We start from the raw sequence: 15,803 nt of genomic DNA, 5'->3' as shown, positions 1-15,803 counted from the left end.
CCTTGCAGCGGCGGAAAAAGTGTTTCGGGTGGCTCTATGTTGTCTTGGGAAGATTTGTGAATTTATAGTCGGAATTAGGTCAAGAGGTGCCACAAGGGGCCCACGAGCTCAAGGGGCACACCCTACGAGCTTGTCGCTCCCTCGTGACTCTTATGGTCTTCTCCCGAACCTTCTAGGGCCCCTTCTGGTCCAAAAAATTTAATCCAAAGTTTTTTTTTCATTTGGACTTTGTTTGATATTGATTTTCTGAAAAGCCAAAAAAAGCAAAAAACAAGAACTAGAACCGGGCACTGAGTTAATAGTTTGATACTATAATATCATGGAACAATAAAAAAATTATAGATACGTAGGAGATGTATCAGGCCCACTTTGGATTATGGCGAAAGTATTTTTGCCTAATTCCTTGCTCTAAGGACGGCTCTTTCTATGAGGTCGAGGGAGCTGAGGTGTGCAGAATCGTCGTGGAAGGTTACCTTCCTGGTACCCCGCGAGAGGATGTTAAGATGTGGGCAACTGAGTGGTTTTATATAGCTTATGTACCACTCGAAGACCATGTCCAGTAAGAACTTCCCCCCTTTTCTCATGCGCCACCGAAGAAGTGGTATAACTGGTGGCTGAGGAGTTGTTCCAAAGATGAGGATGTTGAGGTTGCTTGGCTGGCAGCTCATGTTTCTTGCCTTGACCAACACAAGCTTACCGTCATTAATGTGATGGTCGTGCCCATAGGCCGAGGAGTTCAGCCACTTCAACAACGTACTCATCTGTTGTGGAGATATAATGGATCCGATGATGCCACCCGGGCCATAAGAGAGGGCTTTGAGAACCAAGTGGCCCTAGCGGTTGCGCTGGAGGCCATCTATAAAGGCGAAAAAGAAGATTTTGCCAAGCAACAGCTATTTGTCAACTTTTCTTACCATAAGCCGATCACAGCGGTAAGTTCTTTTGCCCAACCACTCAATTCATCCGAGTAGTCTTTTTATACTCCTCGCCAGTTATTCAACATATCCGAGCAGGGATGGAAATGTTGGATCGAGGCAGTGAGTTGCGCAGCTCCACAATCGGAGACTCATGCTCGTGATGATGACCCAGGCTTCAGTGTGGACCCCGAATTGTCCCTTATCTTCAAGGATGGGGTCTTTTATCAAGAGAGCGTAGATGTCTCTGAGGTGGTGCTTCTACTTGATCGTCCAAGGCTTCTGCCTTCCTCCATGGTAAGCGCCCTTTGTACTTCTTCATGGAAATAACTGATCGCTACCACTACTCCGGTGACGAGCACCTCAATTCCCTTCAAAACGGGTCGTCAATCAAAGCGTCAGAATAACACCTTGGCCCCTCAAGGGAATCTGCCGAGGAATAATTGCAGCCCGACCACAAAGCGGTCATCCAAGGACATGACTCATGTTCCCCCTACTGCTACCGTGTAAGTGTCACTGCTATAGTAAAATTTTGGTAAACTCCATGTTGCCCATATTATAGCCTTTGTAACTGGAAGGCCATCCCCTCACGTCAACGTGTCGGTGCCCGAGGTCTCCGGCACTCACGTGTCTCTGCACCCAAGATGGCTCACCAACTACCTCCATCCGAAGGGCTTTGTGGTACTCCTCAACCAGAGTCCTTGGCGGCGCATTCCGCGACCACCTCCGAGGTTGAAAGCTTAATGTGTCATCACTGGAGAAGAACATCACTGCTGAACCCAGTTTTCACTAACCAGGAATTTAATGCCCTCCGATCAATGGATGGTCATCTTGGAACTGCTCGAATGGGGCTTAAGGATGCCACGGATATACTGGTCGCGGGTTTGTAGGTAAATTCCATTAAAATTTATAGATGCATACTGCTTTGACTGCCCGAGTAGCCCTCGAGGTGAATGCATGGTTGATGCCTTCGTTCATCTGAGAACAAATGTCGTGCCAATTTATTCCGAGGTTGTAAACATCAGCGTGGCCAAGGACCTGATTGTGTTCAATGGCCAAAGCCTAGTATCCCCCGAGCCACTGGTTGGGTGGCCACACCCGATCAGGGGATCGACGAAACTCCTTGTCATAACATTTATAACTGAAAAGCATAAAGCCAAGTAGCCCTCGAGCCTTAACTTGGGTACAAGTGGCCGATTTAAGGATCAATATATTTGTTTAATAAATATTTTATTTTTATTGGTGTAGATCGCTCGGAAAGAGAACCAAGAGTTGTGGAAGGAGCTCAAAGCTGCTAAGGATGGCCAGGCCAAGGCCGAGAAGGAAATCGCCCATATCAAGTAGTTTACCTATGACGCACATGGTAAAACTTAATTTTCAAAGGCAAACTATATTAATGGCATCGTTAGATGGTTAATTTATTTGATCACTTACTAGCACTGGAGACTATAGATCAACTGGAAAAGGACCTGGAGCAAGCTCCAGAAGCCGCATGTTATGTCGAGGGCCAAGTGGAGGCAGGCCGTCGGGTCCATGCTCAAAAAATCATGATTAGCTCATTTTAAAATTTGGGAATAATTTAAAAATCATGAAATAGTTTTTGAATTTATGAACACTTTTCCAAATTCATCAACATTTTTTGAATTGGCAAAAAATCACATTTGAGAACATCTTGTAAATTCGCAAAAAAAACAAATTGATGAATAATATTCAAATCCACAAACAACATTTGAATTATAAAATATATATTTTAAATGTAAACATCTCTTGAATTCAGAAACATTTTATATATTCGTGAACATTTTATGACTTCACAAGAAAAATTAATTTTGTGAACGTCTTAAACTTTTCAAATATTTTTCCAAATCCACGAACATTTTTTGAATTTATGAACATATGTTTTGAAATTAGGGATCTGTTTCAATTCACGTATATTTCCCAAGTCAACAAACATTATTTGAATTTTGGAACTTTTTTTATTTGTGGATATTATTTGAAACCTGTGAACATTTAAATTCGTAAACAATCAAATACGCGAACATATTTTGTACGCACGCCCATTTTTAAACTTTGTGAATAATTTTTGAATCCACAAACAGTTCTTGAATGGATTAACATTGGTTCAAATCCATGAAGTTTTCTTAAATGCACAATCGCTTTTCAAATTCATAACATTTTTTGTATCCGTGAACTTTTTTGAAATTTCAATCTTTTAAAAAATTCAGGAACAATTATTTAGTCAATTGACAATGTGTCAAATTCATGAACCTTTCTCTAGAGCACTATTCTTTTTCAAATTCATGAATTTTTTTTGAATCCATGAACTTATTTGGATCTTCAATCTGTTTCAAATCCGTGAACTTTTTTTCAATTCGAGAATGAACTCACAAAGATTATTTGTATTCATGACTCTTTTTTAAATACCACGAAACGAAATTTTGAATTCGTGAAATGAACATTGCATGGAGGAGAGCTCCTCCTCGTGGGCGGCTGGCGGGCCTTTTCCCCCTTGTGGACGTGTCTGTTATGAGTTCGATCCACAGAACAACCATGGCGGTGCGCCGCCCCTCCTCCTTGCCAATCACATCGCACGGCTCGTTGTCGCTGTGGCGCCTCGTCATCCATCTGCCCCGCGTCCTGTCCGTCCGCCGCCACAACGTGTCAAGATTTCTATACTCTCGCTTGCACGCCTCCACTTGTCGCCGTCAAATCAGATGATTGGGGGAGAAAAGCGGATTAAGTTTCCAAGTTCTGGTAAAAAGGCCCGATTTCTGTTGTCTCTAGAAATAGCTTCGTTTGTACCTTTCGCTCGTTCGCTCTACGCTCTCGACCGCAAGCTTGCAGCACATGTCTCAGTTGCCATGCTTGTTAGTATTTGTTATTACCCGTACATTGCCTCATTGGCATTGCCACACATACAATGTGAAAAAAGGATGATCTCGCTTTTAATTTACCATCTCTCGTTCAGATAAGTTAGGTGATTACACTTATGGATATATATGATCGAAATCCTCCTCTGCTGAAGCAGCAGCCAGCAGGTTTATCGTGTTCGATCCAACCCCGGCCGGCTCAGGCCATGAAGCTCAACTCGAACTCGTCGTCGCCCACCTTGACGAAGTGCGACCCCTGGTCGATCACCTTGCGCCCGTCCTCCGCCGCCCTGCTGAAGTGCTTGCAGGGGCTCACCTCGAACTCCACGTGCGCGGCCTCGTCCGCCCTCAGGTGCACGCTCTGGAACCCGATGAGCTGGCTCGCGGGCCGCCCGTCCGTCGCGTTCGGCCACCGCAGGAACAGCAGCACCGGGTGCCTGCCGTCCATGGGCCCGTGGTTCTGCACCCTCACCACCGCCGGGAACCGGAGCCTGTCGCACGCCTCCGCGCCCATCTCGTCCACGTCGTAGCTCACCGTGCCCGCCGCCGACGCCGTCGCCTTCAGGCCCTCGATGCCCCTCATGGACGGCGGCTTCGTGCCCTTGGACGCGAAGCGGTGGGAGTACTTGGAGTAGCTCAGGCCGTAGCCGAAGTTGTACACGGTCTTGCCCTTGTAGAACCTGTAGGTGCGCCCCGGGTAGCCCGTCGACGGGTCGGCGCGCATCCGCATGTCTGTCATCGGCACCGCCGTGAACTCCTTCGGGTACCATGTCACCGGCAGCCTCCCGCCTGATGATCGGTCATGTCCAACAGTTAGTACTACAACTTAGGGAAACGGCCATGAATTGCTCAGAATGGAGTGAAAGTGTGAGACAAAATCTCACCGGGGTTGTGCTCGCCGAAGAGGACCTGGGCAATGGCAATGCCACCAGCCTGGCCAGGGTAACCAGCCCAGACAATGGCGCCGATCTTAGGATTGTTCTTGGCGAACGTCACGTCCACTGGGCCACCGCAAAGCAGCACCAAGATCACCGGCTTCTTCGCCGCGTCGGCAACCTTGTTGACAAGGCTCTCCTGCATCCCGGGGAGCCCCAGCTCCAGCCTATCCACCTCCTCCCTCTCCTGGTTCTGATCCAGCCCCATGAACAGCACGACGTAGTCCGCCCCGCTGGCCGCGTGCACCGCCTCGCCGATGTTCGACACGTTGCAGACAGCGGCGTTGCACCCCTGGACGAACGTCGCGTCCTTGACGTACCCCTGCAGCGCCTGGAACGGCGTGACGGAGATGCAGGGCGGGCCGAAGTAGTTGCCGAGCAGCAGCGACGCGTTGTTGCCATTGGGCCCGATGACGGCGACGGAGGAGACCTTGGACTTGGAGAGGGGCAGCGCGCCGGCGTCGTTCTTGAGCAGGACGATGCCGTCCTGCGCCGCCTGCAGGGCCAGGTCCTGGTGCTCCTTCTTGCACACCTGGTCGGCGCCGATGTTGCCGTACCGGTTGTACTTTGGGTTGCCGTTGAAGAGGCCCAGCCTCATCCTGATGGCGAAGAGGTTGCGGAGCGCCCGGTCGATGTCCTCCCCCGTGATCTTGCCCTGCTGGTACGCCGACACGCCGTGCGTCTGGATGTAGCCGCCGCAGTTCACGTCCATACCTTGAATGTTTTCAGGTTACAAAATGGTTTTTAAAAAACGACCTCAGTAGATTTGTTTTACAAAGTAGTAATCCAGTAGTTTATATTTTAGTTTCCTTTGCTGGAGTAGTCTGTGCTGCTGCATTATTGATCTGGCCATTTTAGACCTTGTTGCACTGTGAGTCACTGTTGATTTGATCCCTCGTGCCTTCTAGTAACAGTAACACAGCTGGCATAAATACTTGCATGCTGAGGTATTGGTCTTATTTTTTGTTTGGCAAGGCATCTGGATATTTGATGATATCATGTTGTTCAGTGCCATGAATTATTCCCGGTAGATTCGTACCCAAATTAGCATACGCCACAAAAGGCTACTCCACAAAACAGAAAGCTACTCTACAAATCAACAGAAAGCTACTCTCTTTTTTTCCAAAGAAACAGAAAGCTACTCCATAAAACCAACTTCTTACTATAGTTAGTGAGCTACCCTAAACTCTATGCATTTGCCTTATTATCTTGTCCGAGAATCATGCTTTTAGTTCCGGTTATTATGATGACCTTTTTTTATGAAGTTATTATGATGTCCTACTCATCTTTGATAAACTGTAGCAGGTCGTGTGACAACTACTGTGTCTAGCAATCGTCATTTGAACTGAAAACTCGTACCGGCCTTGAGTACATCTGCCACCGCATCCTCTGGCGCCTTGGCATATCCCTGGACGTCGTGGATGATGGCCACGGCGTCGCAGTCCGAAGTGATGTATCTGGTCAATAGAGATGAAACTTGCAAGCGTCAGTCAGTAAGCAATCGTAAGGCGGTGAGCCTGCTTTCTAAGGCTGGTCTTTTCTGAAGTAACAGGTCCTGCTTAATTTTGCCTCTGTCGTGGCACTTGTTTTACTGAAAAGATATCACTTACCCGTTGAAGCTCCAATCGCCTCTGGCGGTCTTGGAGAGGAGGTTGTGGTCGGCGCAGGTGGGCACGCCATTGACGCGGTTGTAGGAGCACATGATGCCGCTGGCGCCGCCGTCCTCCACGCAGCTCTTGAACGGCGGGTTGTACGTGTCCGCCAGGTCCTGCTCCGTCACCTGACCAACAAGCGAGTTTTTGGCATCGCATGCACGATCGTCAATTCAGACTTCCGAAAAGGAGAACCCGACGATCGGCGACCGACCGAGAGACAGTAGGATATGGATATGGATATGAAGCTGCCATGCCATCATCAATGGCGTCCGGACGAGCGGCGGATATAATTCGAAAGTTTGGCATCATGTATACCTTCGCGTCGAAGGCGAAGCGGGTGACGCCCTTCCAGTTCTCGAGGTCGTAGGCGGTGAAGTGCTTGCAGCAGGCGGAGGCCTCCAGGTCGGAGGAGTTGATGGCGCCGGACATGCCGTAGCCCTGCACGCCGCGGACGAACACGGCCGCGTACTTGCCCGTCATCGTCGGGTCCTCGCCGGGGGTCTCCTGGCCCCGCCCCCACCGCGGGTCACGGAACACGTTGATGTTGGGCGCCCAGAAGGTCAGCCCCTCCGCCTGCCCGTTGTTGTACACGCCCCGCGCCTCCGTGCCGATCACCTGCCAAGGCCCGTCAAGTTCAGTTCAGTTCAGTTTAGAACGCGCTCTGTTCTTGCCAACTTGGTACGTTGAGTTCAGTTCAAAAGCAGCATGCATGCACCCACCAAGTTCGTGCTACAAGTACGTAGGTGTTCAAAAGATCAGACCCGGTTGGTGATGGTTTACCGGCCGATTTGCGGACTAGTCGGGCACTCAATTCCCATGGCTTGTGAACGTAAATTAGGCCTAAAAGCACGCTGCCGGAGTCGTGGTCTTTGATCATCGGCATCGTTGTCGAACGGTGCGAATGAACGGCACACGATCTCAAAAGCAGAGTGACGAGGTAATAGACGGCGGCGCTCGTGTGTACCTGGCCGATGCGGTACCAGAGGTGCGGGTTGAAGGACGCGGCGGTGAGGATGACCTGCGGGAAGCTGGTGGCGGCGCGGAGCGGGCCGTCCAGGTGCATGCCCTTGCTCCACGCCACCCCGTGCAGCGCCTCCGACCACCACTTGTACGCCGGCACGCCCAGCCGGGCCACCGCCGGCGACTCGTCGCCCAGCTGCGAGATCTTCTCCTCCAGCGACAGCTTCGACACCAGGTCCGCCGCCCGCTGCTCGATCGGCAGCTTCCGGTCGCAGTACGGCGCGGCCGAGGCCGCGCCGCAGGAGAAGGGCGGGTCGGCGGCCGCGGCCACGTGAAGATGGAGGAAGGCGAGCAGCAGCGCTGCCGCCGCGGCCGCCGGCACGGCGTGTGTTCGGCGTCCCATGGCTCTAATGCGCAGGGTGAGGCGGGCTGGCTGGCTGGCTTGGCTATGGCCGGGGGCGAGGGGCGCTATATATGAAGCAGAGGGCGCGGCGCGGCGCGACACAGGGGAGCATGGGCACGTAGATGTAGGGGTGGAGCCAATTGTTCAGTTCTTAGGACGACATGATACTACATTTTTTTTTACTATTCTTAGCTGCGTCAAATCTTGCAAAACCTTAATGAAAATACTTGAAAGTAACAGAAATATTTTGAAATCTTAGTCATTTTGAAGTGTACACCGCCAGGAGATGCACCACTAAGATTTGGGTGACTGCATGTGTGTCAAATATTTTTGAGCCCTTTTAATATGCTCATAAAAAAATTCGAAGTCTTATTATTACCTCTTCGGAGATCTGTCAAAGATGCGTGTTTCGCTCAATAAAAATGTGTAGGTCTACACTTCTACGGAAGAGGAAATAAATTATAATGTCATTAAACACACGCAAAGTTATGAGATTGCTAATTAATTAGTACTGGTATTTTGTTTCCACTTTTATCTACATGTACAGCGGCTCCATGCAGGAGCCAGGAAGTTAATTTCTTTGTTGACACTGGAATTTCATGTTACTCCCTCCGTTCGGAATTACTCGTCTAAGAAATGAATGTATCTAGATGCATTTTAATTGTAGATACATCCATTTTTGTGACAAGTAATTCCGAACGGAGGAAATAGTTATTAATTGTTAAATATTTCTGAATATGCAATAAAAATATGTTTTTTTACATTTTAAGTGCCCCAAATATCTTGAAATCTTTATCGCTAAATAAAAACCTTTAGAAATCTCGGTCGTTTAAAAATGTAGAACGTCCTGAGATTTACCACAAAGGTTCAGGTGACATGTGTCTAGGTAGCATTTTTTGTAACAGTTCGGGCACCGACAATGTGGCGAGTGCTCCTTCTTGCGCGTCGATGGTGATCTTGGGCATGACCGCCGTGAGCACATCTTATGGAGTTGGTGTCGAATGTGTGTATAGGGCTGCCTTTACGATTGGAGTATGAGGAGAGTTATGTTTTTGAGTCGAGCACGTGTAAAACGGATGAGCCAAAATAGACTCGAAGAAGTTGTTACAAGAAACAAGATCACAAAGTGAACGAAATGGTCGCCGTGGTAGGGATGGCCGAACCAGCCACAACGCAATGGTTGAGATATGTCTGATAATCTCTACGGGCTTGTCGTCGGTCTATACAGTTTCGATTTACATGGTGAGAAGCACAAATAGTCATGCCCTAGGGATGTAGCGTGACCGTCGAACCTCATCAACAAATATCGTCTATATCTACTTTCTGGAACGATCTAATCACATAAAATTTAACAACTGGTATGGAGTGAGGTTACATATTGAATCATGGTGCAAATAATCTACATGAAGGCGATCAGGCGACGCTTTTATGTAGAAAATGTGGCCTTCCATTGGAGCGGAGAAGGAAGCCACCGACACAAGAGTGCCTCCCCCCCCCCCCCCCCCCCCCCCCCCCCCCCCCCCACCACCACACACACACACCATCACACGGAACGGTACAAATTTTCGTTAGGGACGGGACATCATCAACAAGTAGTGGCAATGACCGCGAGCTTAATAACATAGGACGGACATGTAGTGACACGACCAGAGGAGCGGTCACAACCAACCACTGGAAATTGACCACATGAGGTGGTCGGAACTCGATCCTATGCACGTGCATGCAACATGTCGTATATTTTATGCTCGTGCCTGTTTGTGTCAAATCCTTCAAATTCTTTAGAACTTCTCATGATATAAAAATGTACACCGTTTGGTGATGCACCACAAAGATTCAGGTGAGGTGGTATGGGTAACATTTTTGTGGTTGTTCTTGAACCGACAAGACAGACCCGGGTGGTGAGTGCTCCTTGGTATGCGCCAATTGTGACCACGGGGCATGACCACCACCAGCACATAAGTTGGATTTTTTTTTTGACGGTGCTACGGCGGGCTTACGCCGGCCTGAACCATTTTCATTATATATAAGACTGAGATACAACAAGGTGGATACAACAGGTAGCACCCGACCTAACACTGAGAGACAGCAGAGTGGGTACAACAGAGGAACAAGGAGCTACAACACACAGAAGAAGAAAAGGGGCAACAGAAGAAGAACAAGAAGCGACCTACAACACACACAAGAAGAACAAAGAACAACAGAAGGAGAACAAGAAGTGAGCTACAACGAGCAATCAACACCAAAAACTTAGCACCCATCACCACCAGGCAGACCGAGAAGAGCGAGAGCTAGCTTTGTTGGATCAATCGAAAGGAGATCCGCAATCGAGAAGACGTAGATAAGAAGTCACCACCTGCCCTGCAATCTCTCTGCACCTTGAAGCTAGGAAGTCGCAACCACCGTCGAAGGGCATCCCATTGCCGAGGCACGTCGCGACAGAGAAAGCCACAGACAGTGCCGAAGGGCAATGTTCCACCGAGACAGCCCTACACCTCCTCTAGGCCACACCACAGCCACCATCACAAATAGAGAGAGCATGAGCACTTGAGGCAACCAAATCTCAAGCGTCATCGAAGGGCACCGAACTCCGAGACCTCACCGCCGCCACGAGCCCCCAGAGTGGTCAGCCAGCAGCACCAAGATGACCAAGGCAATGACCGCCACACATATCACTTCCACCGCCACCACCATACACTCCAACAAACCAGCCACGCTCCAACCGAGACATCAAGGACCAGCCGCGAAACATGGCTCCAAGACAACATCCCCAAGAGGAAAAATGACATCAAAGATGGCATCGTCGTCCGATTCAGAAAAGAATCTAAGGCTTTCGCCCGGAGCACACCAGAGAATGGGCTACAGAAGCTCCACGATGATGACTTCAAGAAGAGAAGCGACGCCCAAAGGCGTCACCATCATCGCTGTCGATGAGGTCGGCACTAGGCTTTCGCCTGAGACTTCGCATCCCGGTCCTCCCCGCACCATGCTGGCTGTATAGTCCAGCAAGCCCATGAGCGTGAGACCTCACCATCCCCTTCCTGACCGCGGCAAGCGTCCTCACCAGGTCTAGAAGGAGCCCTCCCTCCATAGCCGCAACTGCTCACCTCGAGCACCAACGACGGAAGGGTGGATCGATCCAAGCCGCTGCACCAATGCCATCACCACAACCGCCACCAACCTCCACCTGCGCAAGACCCTGAGCCGTGCGTCGTTGACTCCACGTACAGGAAGGCACCACCGGAGGCAAAGGAATCCTAGTTCTGCACCCACCGCAGACGCCAGCCAGAGACAGAGCCCAAAACCAACACCGGCGACCACATCTCCCCCACCTCCTCCTACCTCCACCTCCATAGCACGGTCGCAAGCAGCCCTGCCAACTGACCCACCGGATCCAAATCCAGAGGAGTCACCCGCAGCGACCAGCCGTGCTTGACCACCACCCGACTTCACCATGGCGTGGCGGCTGCAGCAGAGCACTACCCCGTCATCCTCTCGCCTCCTTAACCCGCCGAAGACCACCAGACCCCGCCGCCAACCCTCTAGGCATCTGCCAAGCCATAGCCAAGGCCACCGCTGGGTGAGCCAACCCGCCGGACCTCGAGGAAGTCAGATCTGGACGAGATGGACCCGAGCAGATCGAGCGGCCCCAAGCTGCAGAGCCACCAATCGAGAGGGGAACCGCCGCGCACCAGCACGAGCGCTAGCGAAACGGCAGGCCCGCCACCCACCTTCCTCCGTCGTCATCGACCCGTGACGCCGCGCGAGCCCTCGCCTCTGCCTAGGTGGAGCGCCCCGCACTGCCCTTTCCCACGCCCGAGACCGACCAGAAGGCCCCGCCGCCGCCGACGCCGCGCGGGCTTCGCCCGGCGACGCCTGCCGACGGCGGCGAGGAGGGGGATGTGCGGGATGTGACTAGTGGCGGCGGCTAGGGTTTGCTCCCGGGACGCCGCGGGAGCGACACGGGAGGAGATGCATCCATAAGTTGGAATTGGTGTTGAATGTGTGTATTAACCTATGATTAGACTTGCATATGTGGATGATTAGGGGTTTGAATCAAACACGTGTAAATATCCCTCATGCCTAACATATAAAGACACAATGGAGCAGCCAAAAGAAACTGGCAAGCTAGATCATGAAACAATCTAGACGTCCCTGGTAGGGGTGACTGGATCCAGCCGTGGCGCGATGGTCATGATGATCATGCTCCATGGATGTAGGAGCGACGAACCTGATTAACAAATACTCCCTCCATCTTAAAATAAGTGTTTTAAGCTTAGTACAACTTTGTTAATATAAAGTTGAGACACTTATTTTGAAATGGAGGGAGTAATATCTTCCCGTCCACCTTTGCCAACAGTTTAATTCTAACATCCTCTTCAACTATGTGATGTGGAGGCAGGGGATGTTTTGTATCTCGCGGTGTGGAATCTCGGTCCAAGTATGAGTGTCTCGGTCTTTTTACGATATACCAATCATATGAGGTTGTCAACCATTCCCACTTGTTCTGTTTGTGTGCATTGTGGTATTCCTCCTTCTAGAAGTTCAGTGCAAGGACACCCCGCAAAAAAAAAAAGTTCAGTGCAAGGACATCAATGGAATTACAGATCACACACTTTCGAGTTTTGACAAAACTCAAAAGCTGCATGCACCTACCACGTTCGTACCAGTTGGTAGGAAGGTGCTCAAAAATCAAAAAAGTGACATGCCCGGTTGGTGATAGTTTACCGGTTTGCGGGCAACCTCGTGCCCCATTACACGAAATACTTAATTCCCATGGCCCTATGAACAAAAACTAGGCCCAAAAGTACCATCAAGAAAAAAAAATAGGCCCAAAAGTAGTTCTCTTTTTTTGCAGAAAACCACACTCGTGTTCTTTGATCATCGGCATTGTTACCGCCATGTTCCTTTGTTTTCCTGATGGTGTCAAATCCTTTGAACGTTAAGCCCCTCTACACATTCTAATGAATGGCCGAGAGTGCTCTCGGTCGTAAATGAACCACAAAAGCAGAGTGACGAGGTAAAAATGAAGCAGTAAGAACTGGACGAGCGTGTGTACGTACCTGGCCGATGCGGTACCAGAGGTGCGGGTTGAAGGACGCGGCGGTAAGGATGACCTGCGGGAAGCTGGTGGCGGCGCGGAGCGGGCCGTCCAGGTGGACACCGCGGCCGGCATTGGCGACGCCGTGCAGCGCCTCCGACCACCACTTGTACGCCGGCACGCCCAGCCGCTCCACGGCCGGGGACTCGTCGCCGAGCTGCGAGATCTTCTCCTCGAGAGTGAGCTTCGACACCAGGTCCCCCGCCCGCTGCTCGATCGGCAGCCTACGGTCGCAGAACGCCGCGCTCGACGGCGCGCCGCAGGAGAAGGGCGGGTCGGCGGCCACGGCCACGTGCAGCTGGAGGACGACGAGCAGCAGCGCTGGCGCCGCGGCGGCTAGGACGACGTGAGTGCGACGTCCCATGGCTCTAGCGCGCGTGCAAACTGTCACAAGTGTCACTCACTTGCGCTAGTGAGGCGGGCTGGCTGGCTGGCTGGCTTGGCTGTATCGGGGTATATATGAAGCGAATGGCGCGGCGCACATGGCACATGCACTACGGGTTCACGGGAGTGAAGTGTGGTTGCCTTCGCTTGTAGGAGTACCTCCCTCGTTCCTAAATACTCTTTCTTCAAGCCTCTCTTTCTTCATTAATTGTTTGTCACATAATCTATTTTATCTAGATATGTATCATGTTATCACATATATTACTCCTACTGTGGGTAGTCTTAGGCTGGCCATAGCGAGGGTAACATAACCGGTAACATGCACTTGGGACTATCAAACATGCTTATGTGATACACAATTAAAGAAAAAAAAGAGGGTTAAAGTAACATAGGTAGTTACCGTATCATGTTAAATGCTATACTACTTTGTGTCATGCATGACAATAAGTACGATCATCTAAGATACTACTCCTTCCGTCCCAAAATATAAGAGCGTTTTTCATACTAGTGTAGTATGAAAAACGTTCTTATATTTTGGGACAGAGGGAGTACTTTATGATAGTATTCCCTATATGAAGGTAGTATTATATACTAGTATCATGTGAATATTCTACAATAGGCAAGCCCCTATATAAGGTAGTTTTGAATCGGAGACCGACCCGACCAGGCAACACCTGCCCGGATCCCGAAAACAGATCCCCCGACCAAGCACCCTCGGCCCCGACCCCGGCCGCACTGGCGGCAGCGGCACTCCCAGTGGCCGCAGCCACCTCCTCAAGGGAGCCTCCTTCCCCGACACCCTCCAAGGCTACCCCACCCTCGGCAGCCCTTTCTGCGGCGAGCCCCGCTTCCCCCTCGTCCACCGCCGCCGCGGGCGTCGGCGTCGCGGCGCCTCCTTCCCACTTCCGGCGCCGCGCGCGGAACGGCGCGGGAAGCTGCCGCGACAGATGCTGCACGGCGCCGCCGAGGTCGGGCCCGGCCTGCCCGAGCAGGCCGCCGATCTCCACGAAGGACACGACGGCCACGGCCGGGAGGTCGACGCTGACTGCGAAGGGGGCAGCGGGGAGCTCGATGTCGAAGGGGAGGAGCTTGAGCGGCGGCGTCTGCACGTGGAGTTGGAGCAGCAGCCCCGAGACGCCATGCACGAGGCGGTAGGCCAGGTCCTGTCCGTGCCGCTGCACGCCCAACAGCGCGTCCAGGGAGATCTCCATGGATGGTGGCGGTACGGGGCGCCGGGCGGAGGCGCGCCCCGGCGTAGCGGATTAGCTCGAGCAGCAGCGAAATAGACTAGTAGTAGCCTGTGTATCCCTACCATCGAGGTGTTCGACGGGAAGTACAAAGGTAGCAGTAATGAGAAGTACATACAATATTTAGGTAGAAGTACAAAGCAGTACAGCATGCGAGCGAGGAAGTACCTGCTGGGAATTATTCCTGCTAGGGAGGCAGTACCATAGTTACACTGAGAGAAGTACCGAGTAGTTTGAAGTAGCAGTACAGGGTGTCCTTTATGCTAATTTGGTACTCATCTTTTGCAGCTGCTACTTGGAGCTGTGGAATTAGCAAGCTTAGAAAAGTGCAAAAAAAGGTTCTCTGTAGTGAAGAGAAGCAGCAGTGCAGATAAAAATGCAAATCTAGCCTTAATAAAAATTGTGTAATTGAGAAGTACAAACCCTATAAGATCAAGAAGTACGAAACTGATATTCCCAAGAAGTACAAGATACATGTCGAAGGAAACTGACTTATGTGAAATAATTTACGAGCAATACAATTTAATCATTTTGAGTACAAAAATAAAATTATTGCGGAGCAGTACCAAACTCGTATTCTACGGGTGCGGGGTTATTCCGGGTTCCAACGTTGAGCACAAGCACGAGCTCCTTCTCCAGCGAGAGGTGCGAGGGTAAAATGTATTTCTCTTCATCGTGGCATTCTGTGGCATTCTTTTTACTCCGGCGGGCGGCGAGGAGATTGAATGAAATTTTGACCTCCTGAGTGGAGAATTACGGAAAGTACAAAGGTAGCAGTAACGGGAAGTACATACAATATTTAGGTAGAAGTATAGAGCAGTACAACATGCGAGCGAGGAAGTACCTGCTGAGAATTATTCTTGCTAGGGAGGCAGTACCATAGTTACACTGAGAGAAGTACCGAGTAGTTTGAAGTAGCAGTACAGGGTGTCCTTTATGCTAATTTGGTACTCATCTTTTGCAGCTGCTACTTGGAGCTGTGGAATTAGCAAGCTTAGGGAAGTACAAAAAGGTTCTCTGTAGTGAAGAGAAGCAGCAGTGCAGATAAAAATGCAAAAGTAGCCTTAATAAAAATTGTGTAATTGAGAAGTACAAACCCTATAAGATCAAGAAGTACGAAACTGATATTCCCAAGAAGTACAAGATACATGTCGAAGGAAACTGACTTATATAAAATAATTTACGAGCAATACAATTTAATCATTTTGAGTAATACAAAAAAAATTATTGCAGAGCAGTACGAAACTCGTATTCCACAGAAGTACGAGGAAAAATTGTGTTCTTTTGAAATAAACCCGAGCAGTACAATTTATTCATTTCGAGGAGTATAATTATTA

General features: G+C 50.3%; 2 protein-coding genes across 3 annotated transcripts; both read right to left on the bottom strand.

Moving 5' to 3' along the window:
* Positions 1–3,837: 3,837 nt before the first annotated feature.
* LOC123138193 (probable beta-D-xylosidase 7) lies at positions 3,838–13,275 on the bottom strand. 2 transcript variants are annotated; one of them, XM_044558118.1, is made up of 6 exons: positions 12,798–13,275; positions 6,690–6,989; positions 6,330–6,499; positions 6,079–6,176; positions 4,669–5,433; positions 3,838–4,573 (listed from the first exon to the last, which is right to left on the bottom strand). In XM_044558118.1, exons 1-6 carry the CDS (start codon positions 13,197–13,199, stop codon positions 3,984–3,986), a joined length of 2,325 nt encoding a protein of 774 aa, XP_044414053.1. In that variant the 5' UTR covers positions 13,200–13,275; the 3' UTR covers positions 3,838–3,983. The 2 variants fall into 2 exon arrangements, with proteins under 2 accessions (XP_044414053.1, XP_044414054.1); XM_044558119.1 differs by lacking the exon at positions 12,798–13,275 and adding an exon at positions 7,339–7,789.
* Positions 13,276–13,772: 497 nt separating this feature from the next.
* LOC123139436 (uncharacterized) lies at positions 13,773–14,430 on the bottom strand. The gene is made up of 2 exons (XM_044559241.1): positions 13,879–14,430; positions 13,773–13,787 (listed from the first exon to the last, which is right to left on the bottom strand). Exons 1-2 carry the CDS (start codon positions 14,428–14,430, stop codon positions 13,773–13,775), a joined length of 567 nt encoding a protein of 188 aa, XP_044415176.1.
* Between the last annotated feature and the right edge of the window lie 1,373 nt (positions 14,431–15,803).

The sequence above is a fragment of the Triticum aestivum genome, chromosome 6B (assembly GCF_018294505.1).
Source record: "Triticum aestivum cultivar Chinese Spring chromosome 6B, IWGSC CS RefSeq v2.1, whole genome shotgun sequence".
NCBI lineage: Eukaryota > Viridiplantae > Streptophyta > Magnoliopsida > Poales > Poaceae > Triticum > Triticum aestivum.
Note: the sequence above shows the minus strand (reverse complement) of the source record. Positions and strands in the feature narration are given on the sequence as shown.

Bases quoted from the DNA above. Each gene is read 5' to 3' on its own strand.
- LOC123138193 (XM_044558118.1), bottom strand. From the start codon at position 13,199: ATGGGACGTCGCACTCACGTCGTCCTAGCCGCCGCGGCGCCAGCGCTG. The intron at 6,177-6,329 runs GTAAGTGATATC...TCTATTGACCAG, and splicing joins GGCGATTGGAGCTTCAACGG to ATACATCACTTCGGACTGCG. The intron at 4,574-4,668 runs GTGAGATTTTGT...ACCGATCATCAG, and splicing joins CTTCGGCGAGCACAACCCCG to GCGGGAGGCTGCCGGTGACA.
- LOC123139436 (XM_044559241.1), bottom strand. From the start codon at position 14,430: ATGGAGATCTCCCTGGACGCGCTGTTGGGCGTGCAGCGGCACGGACAG.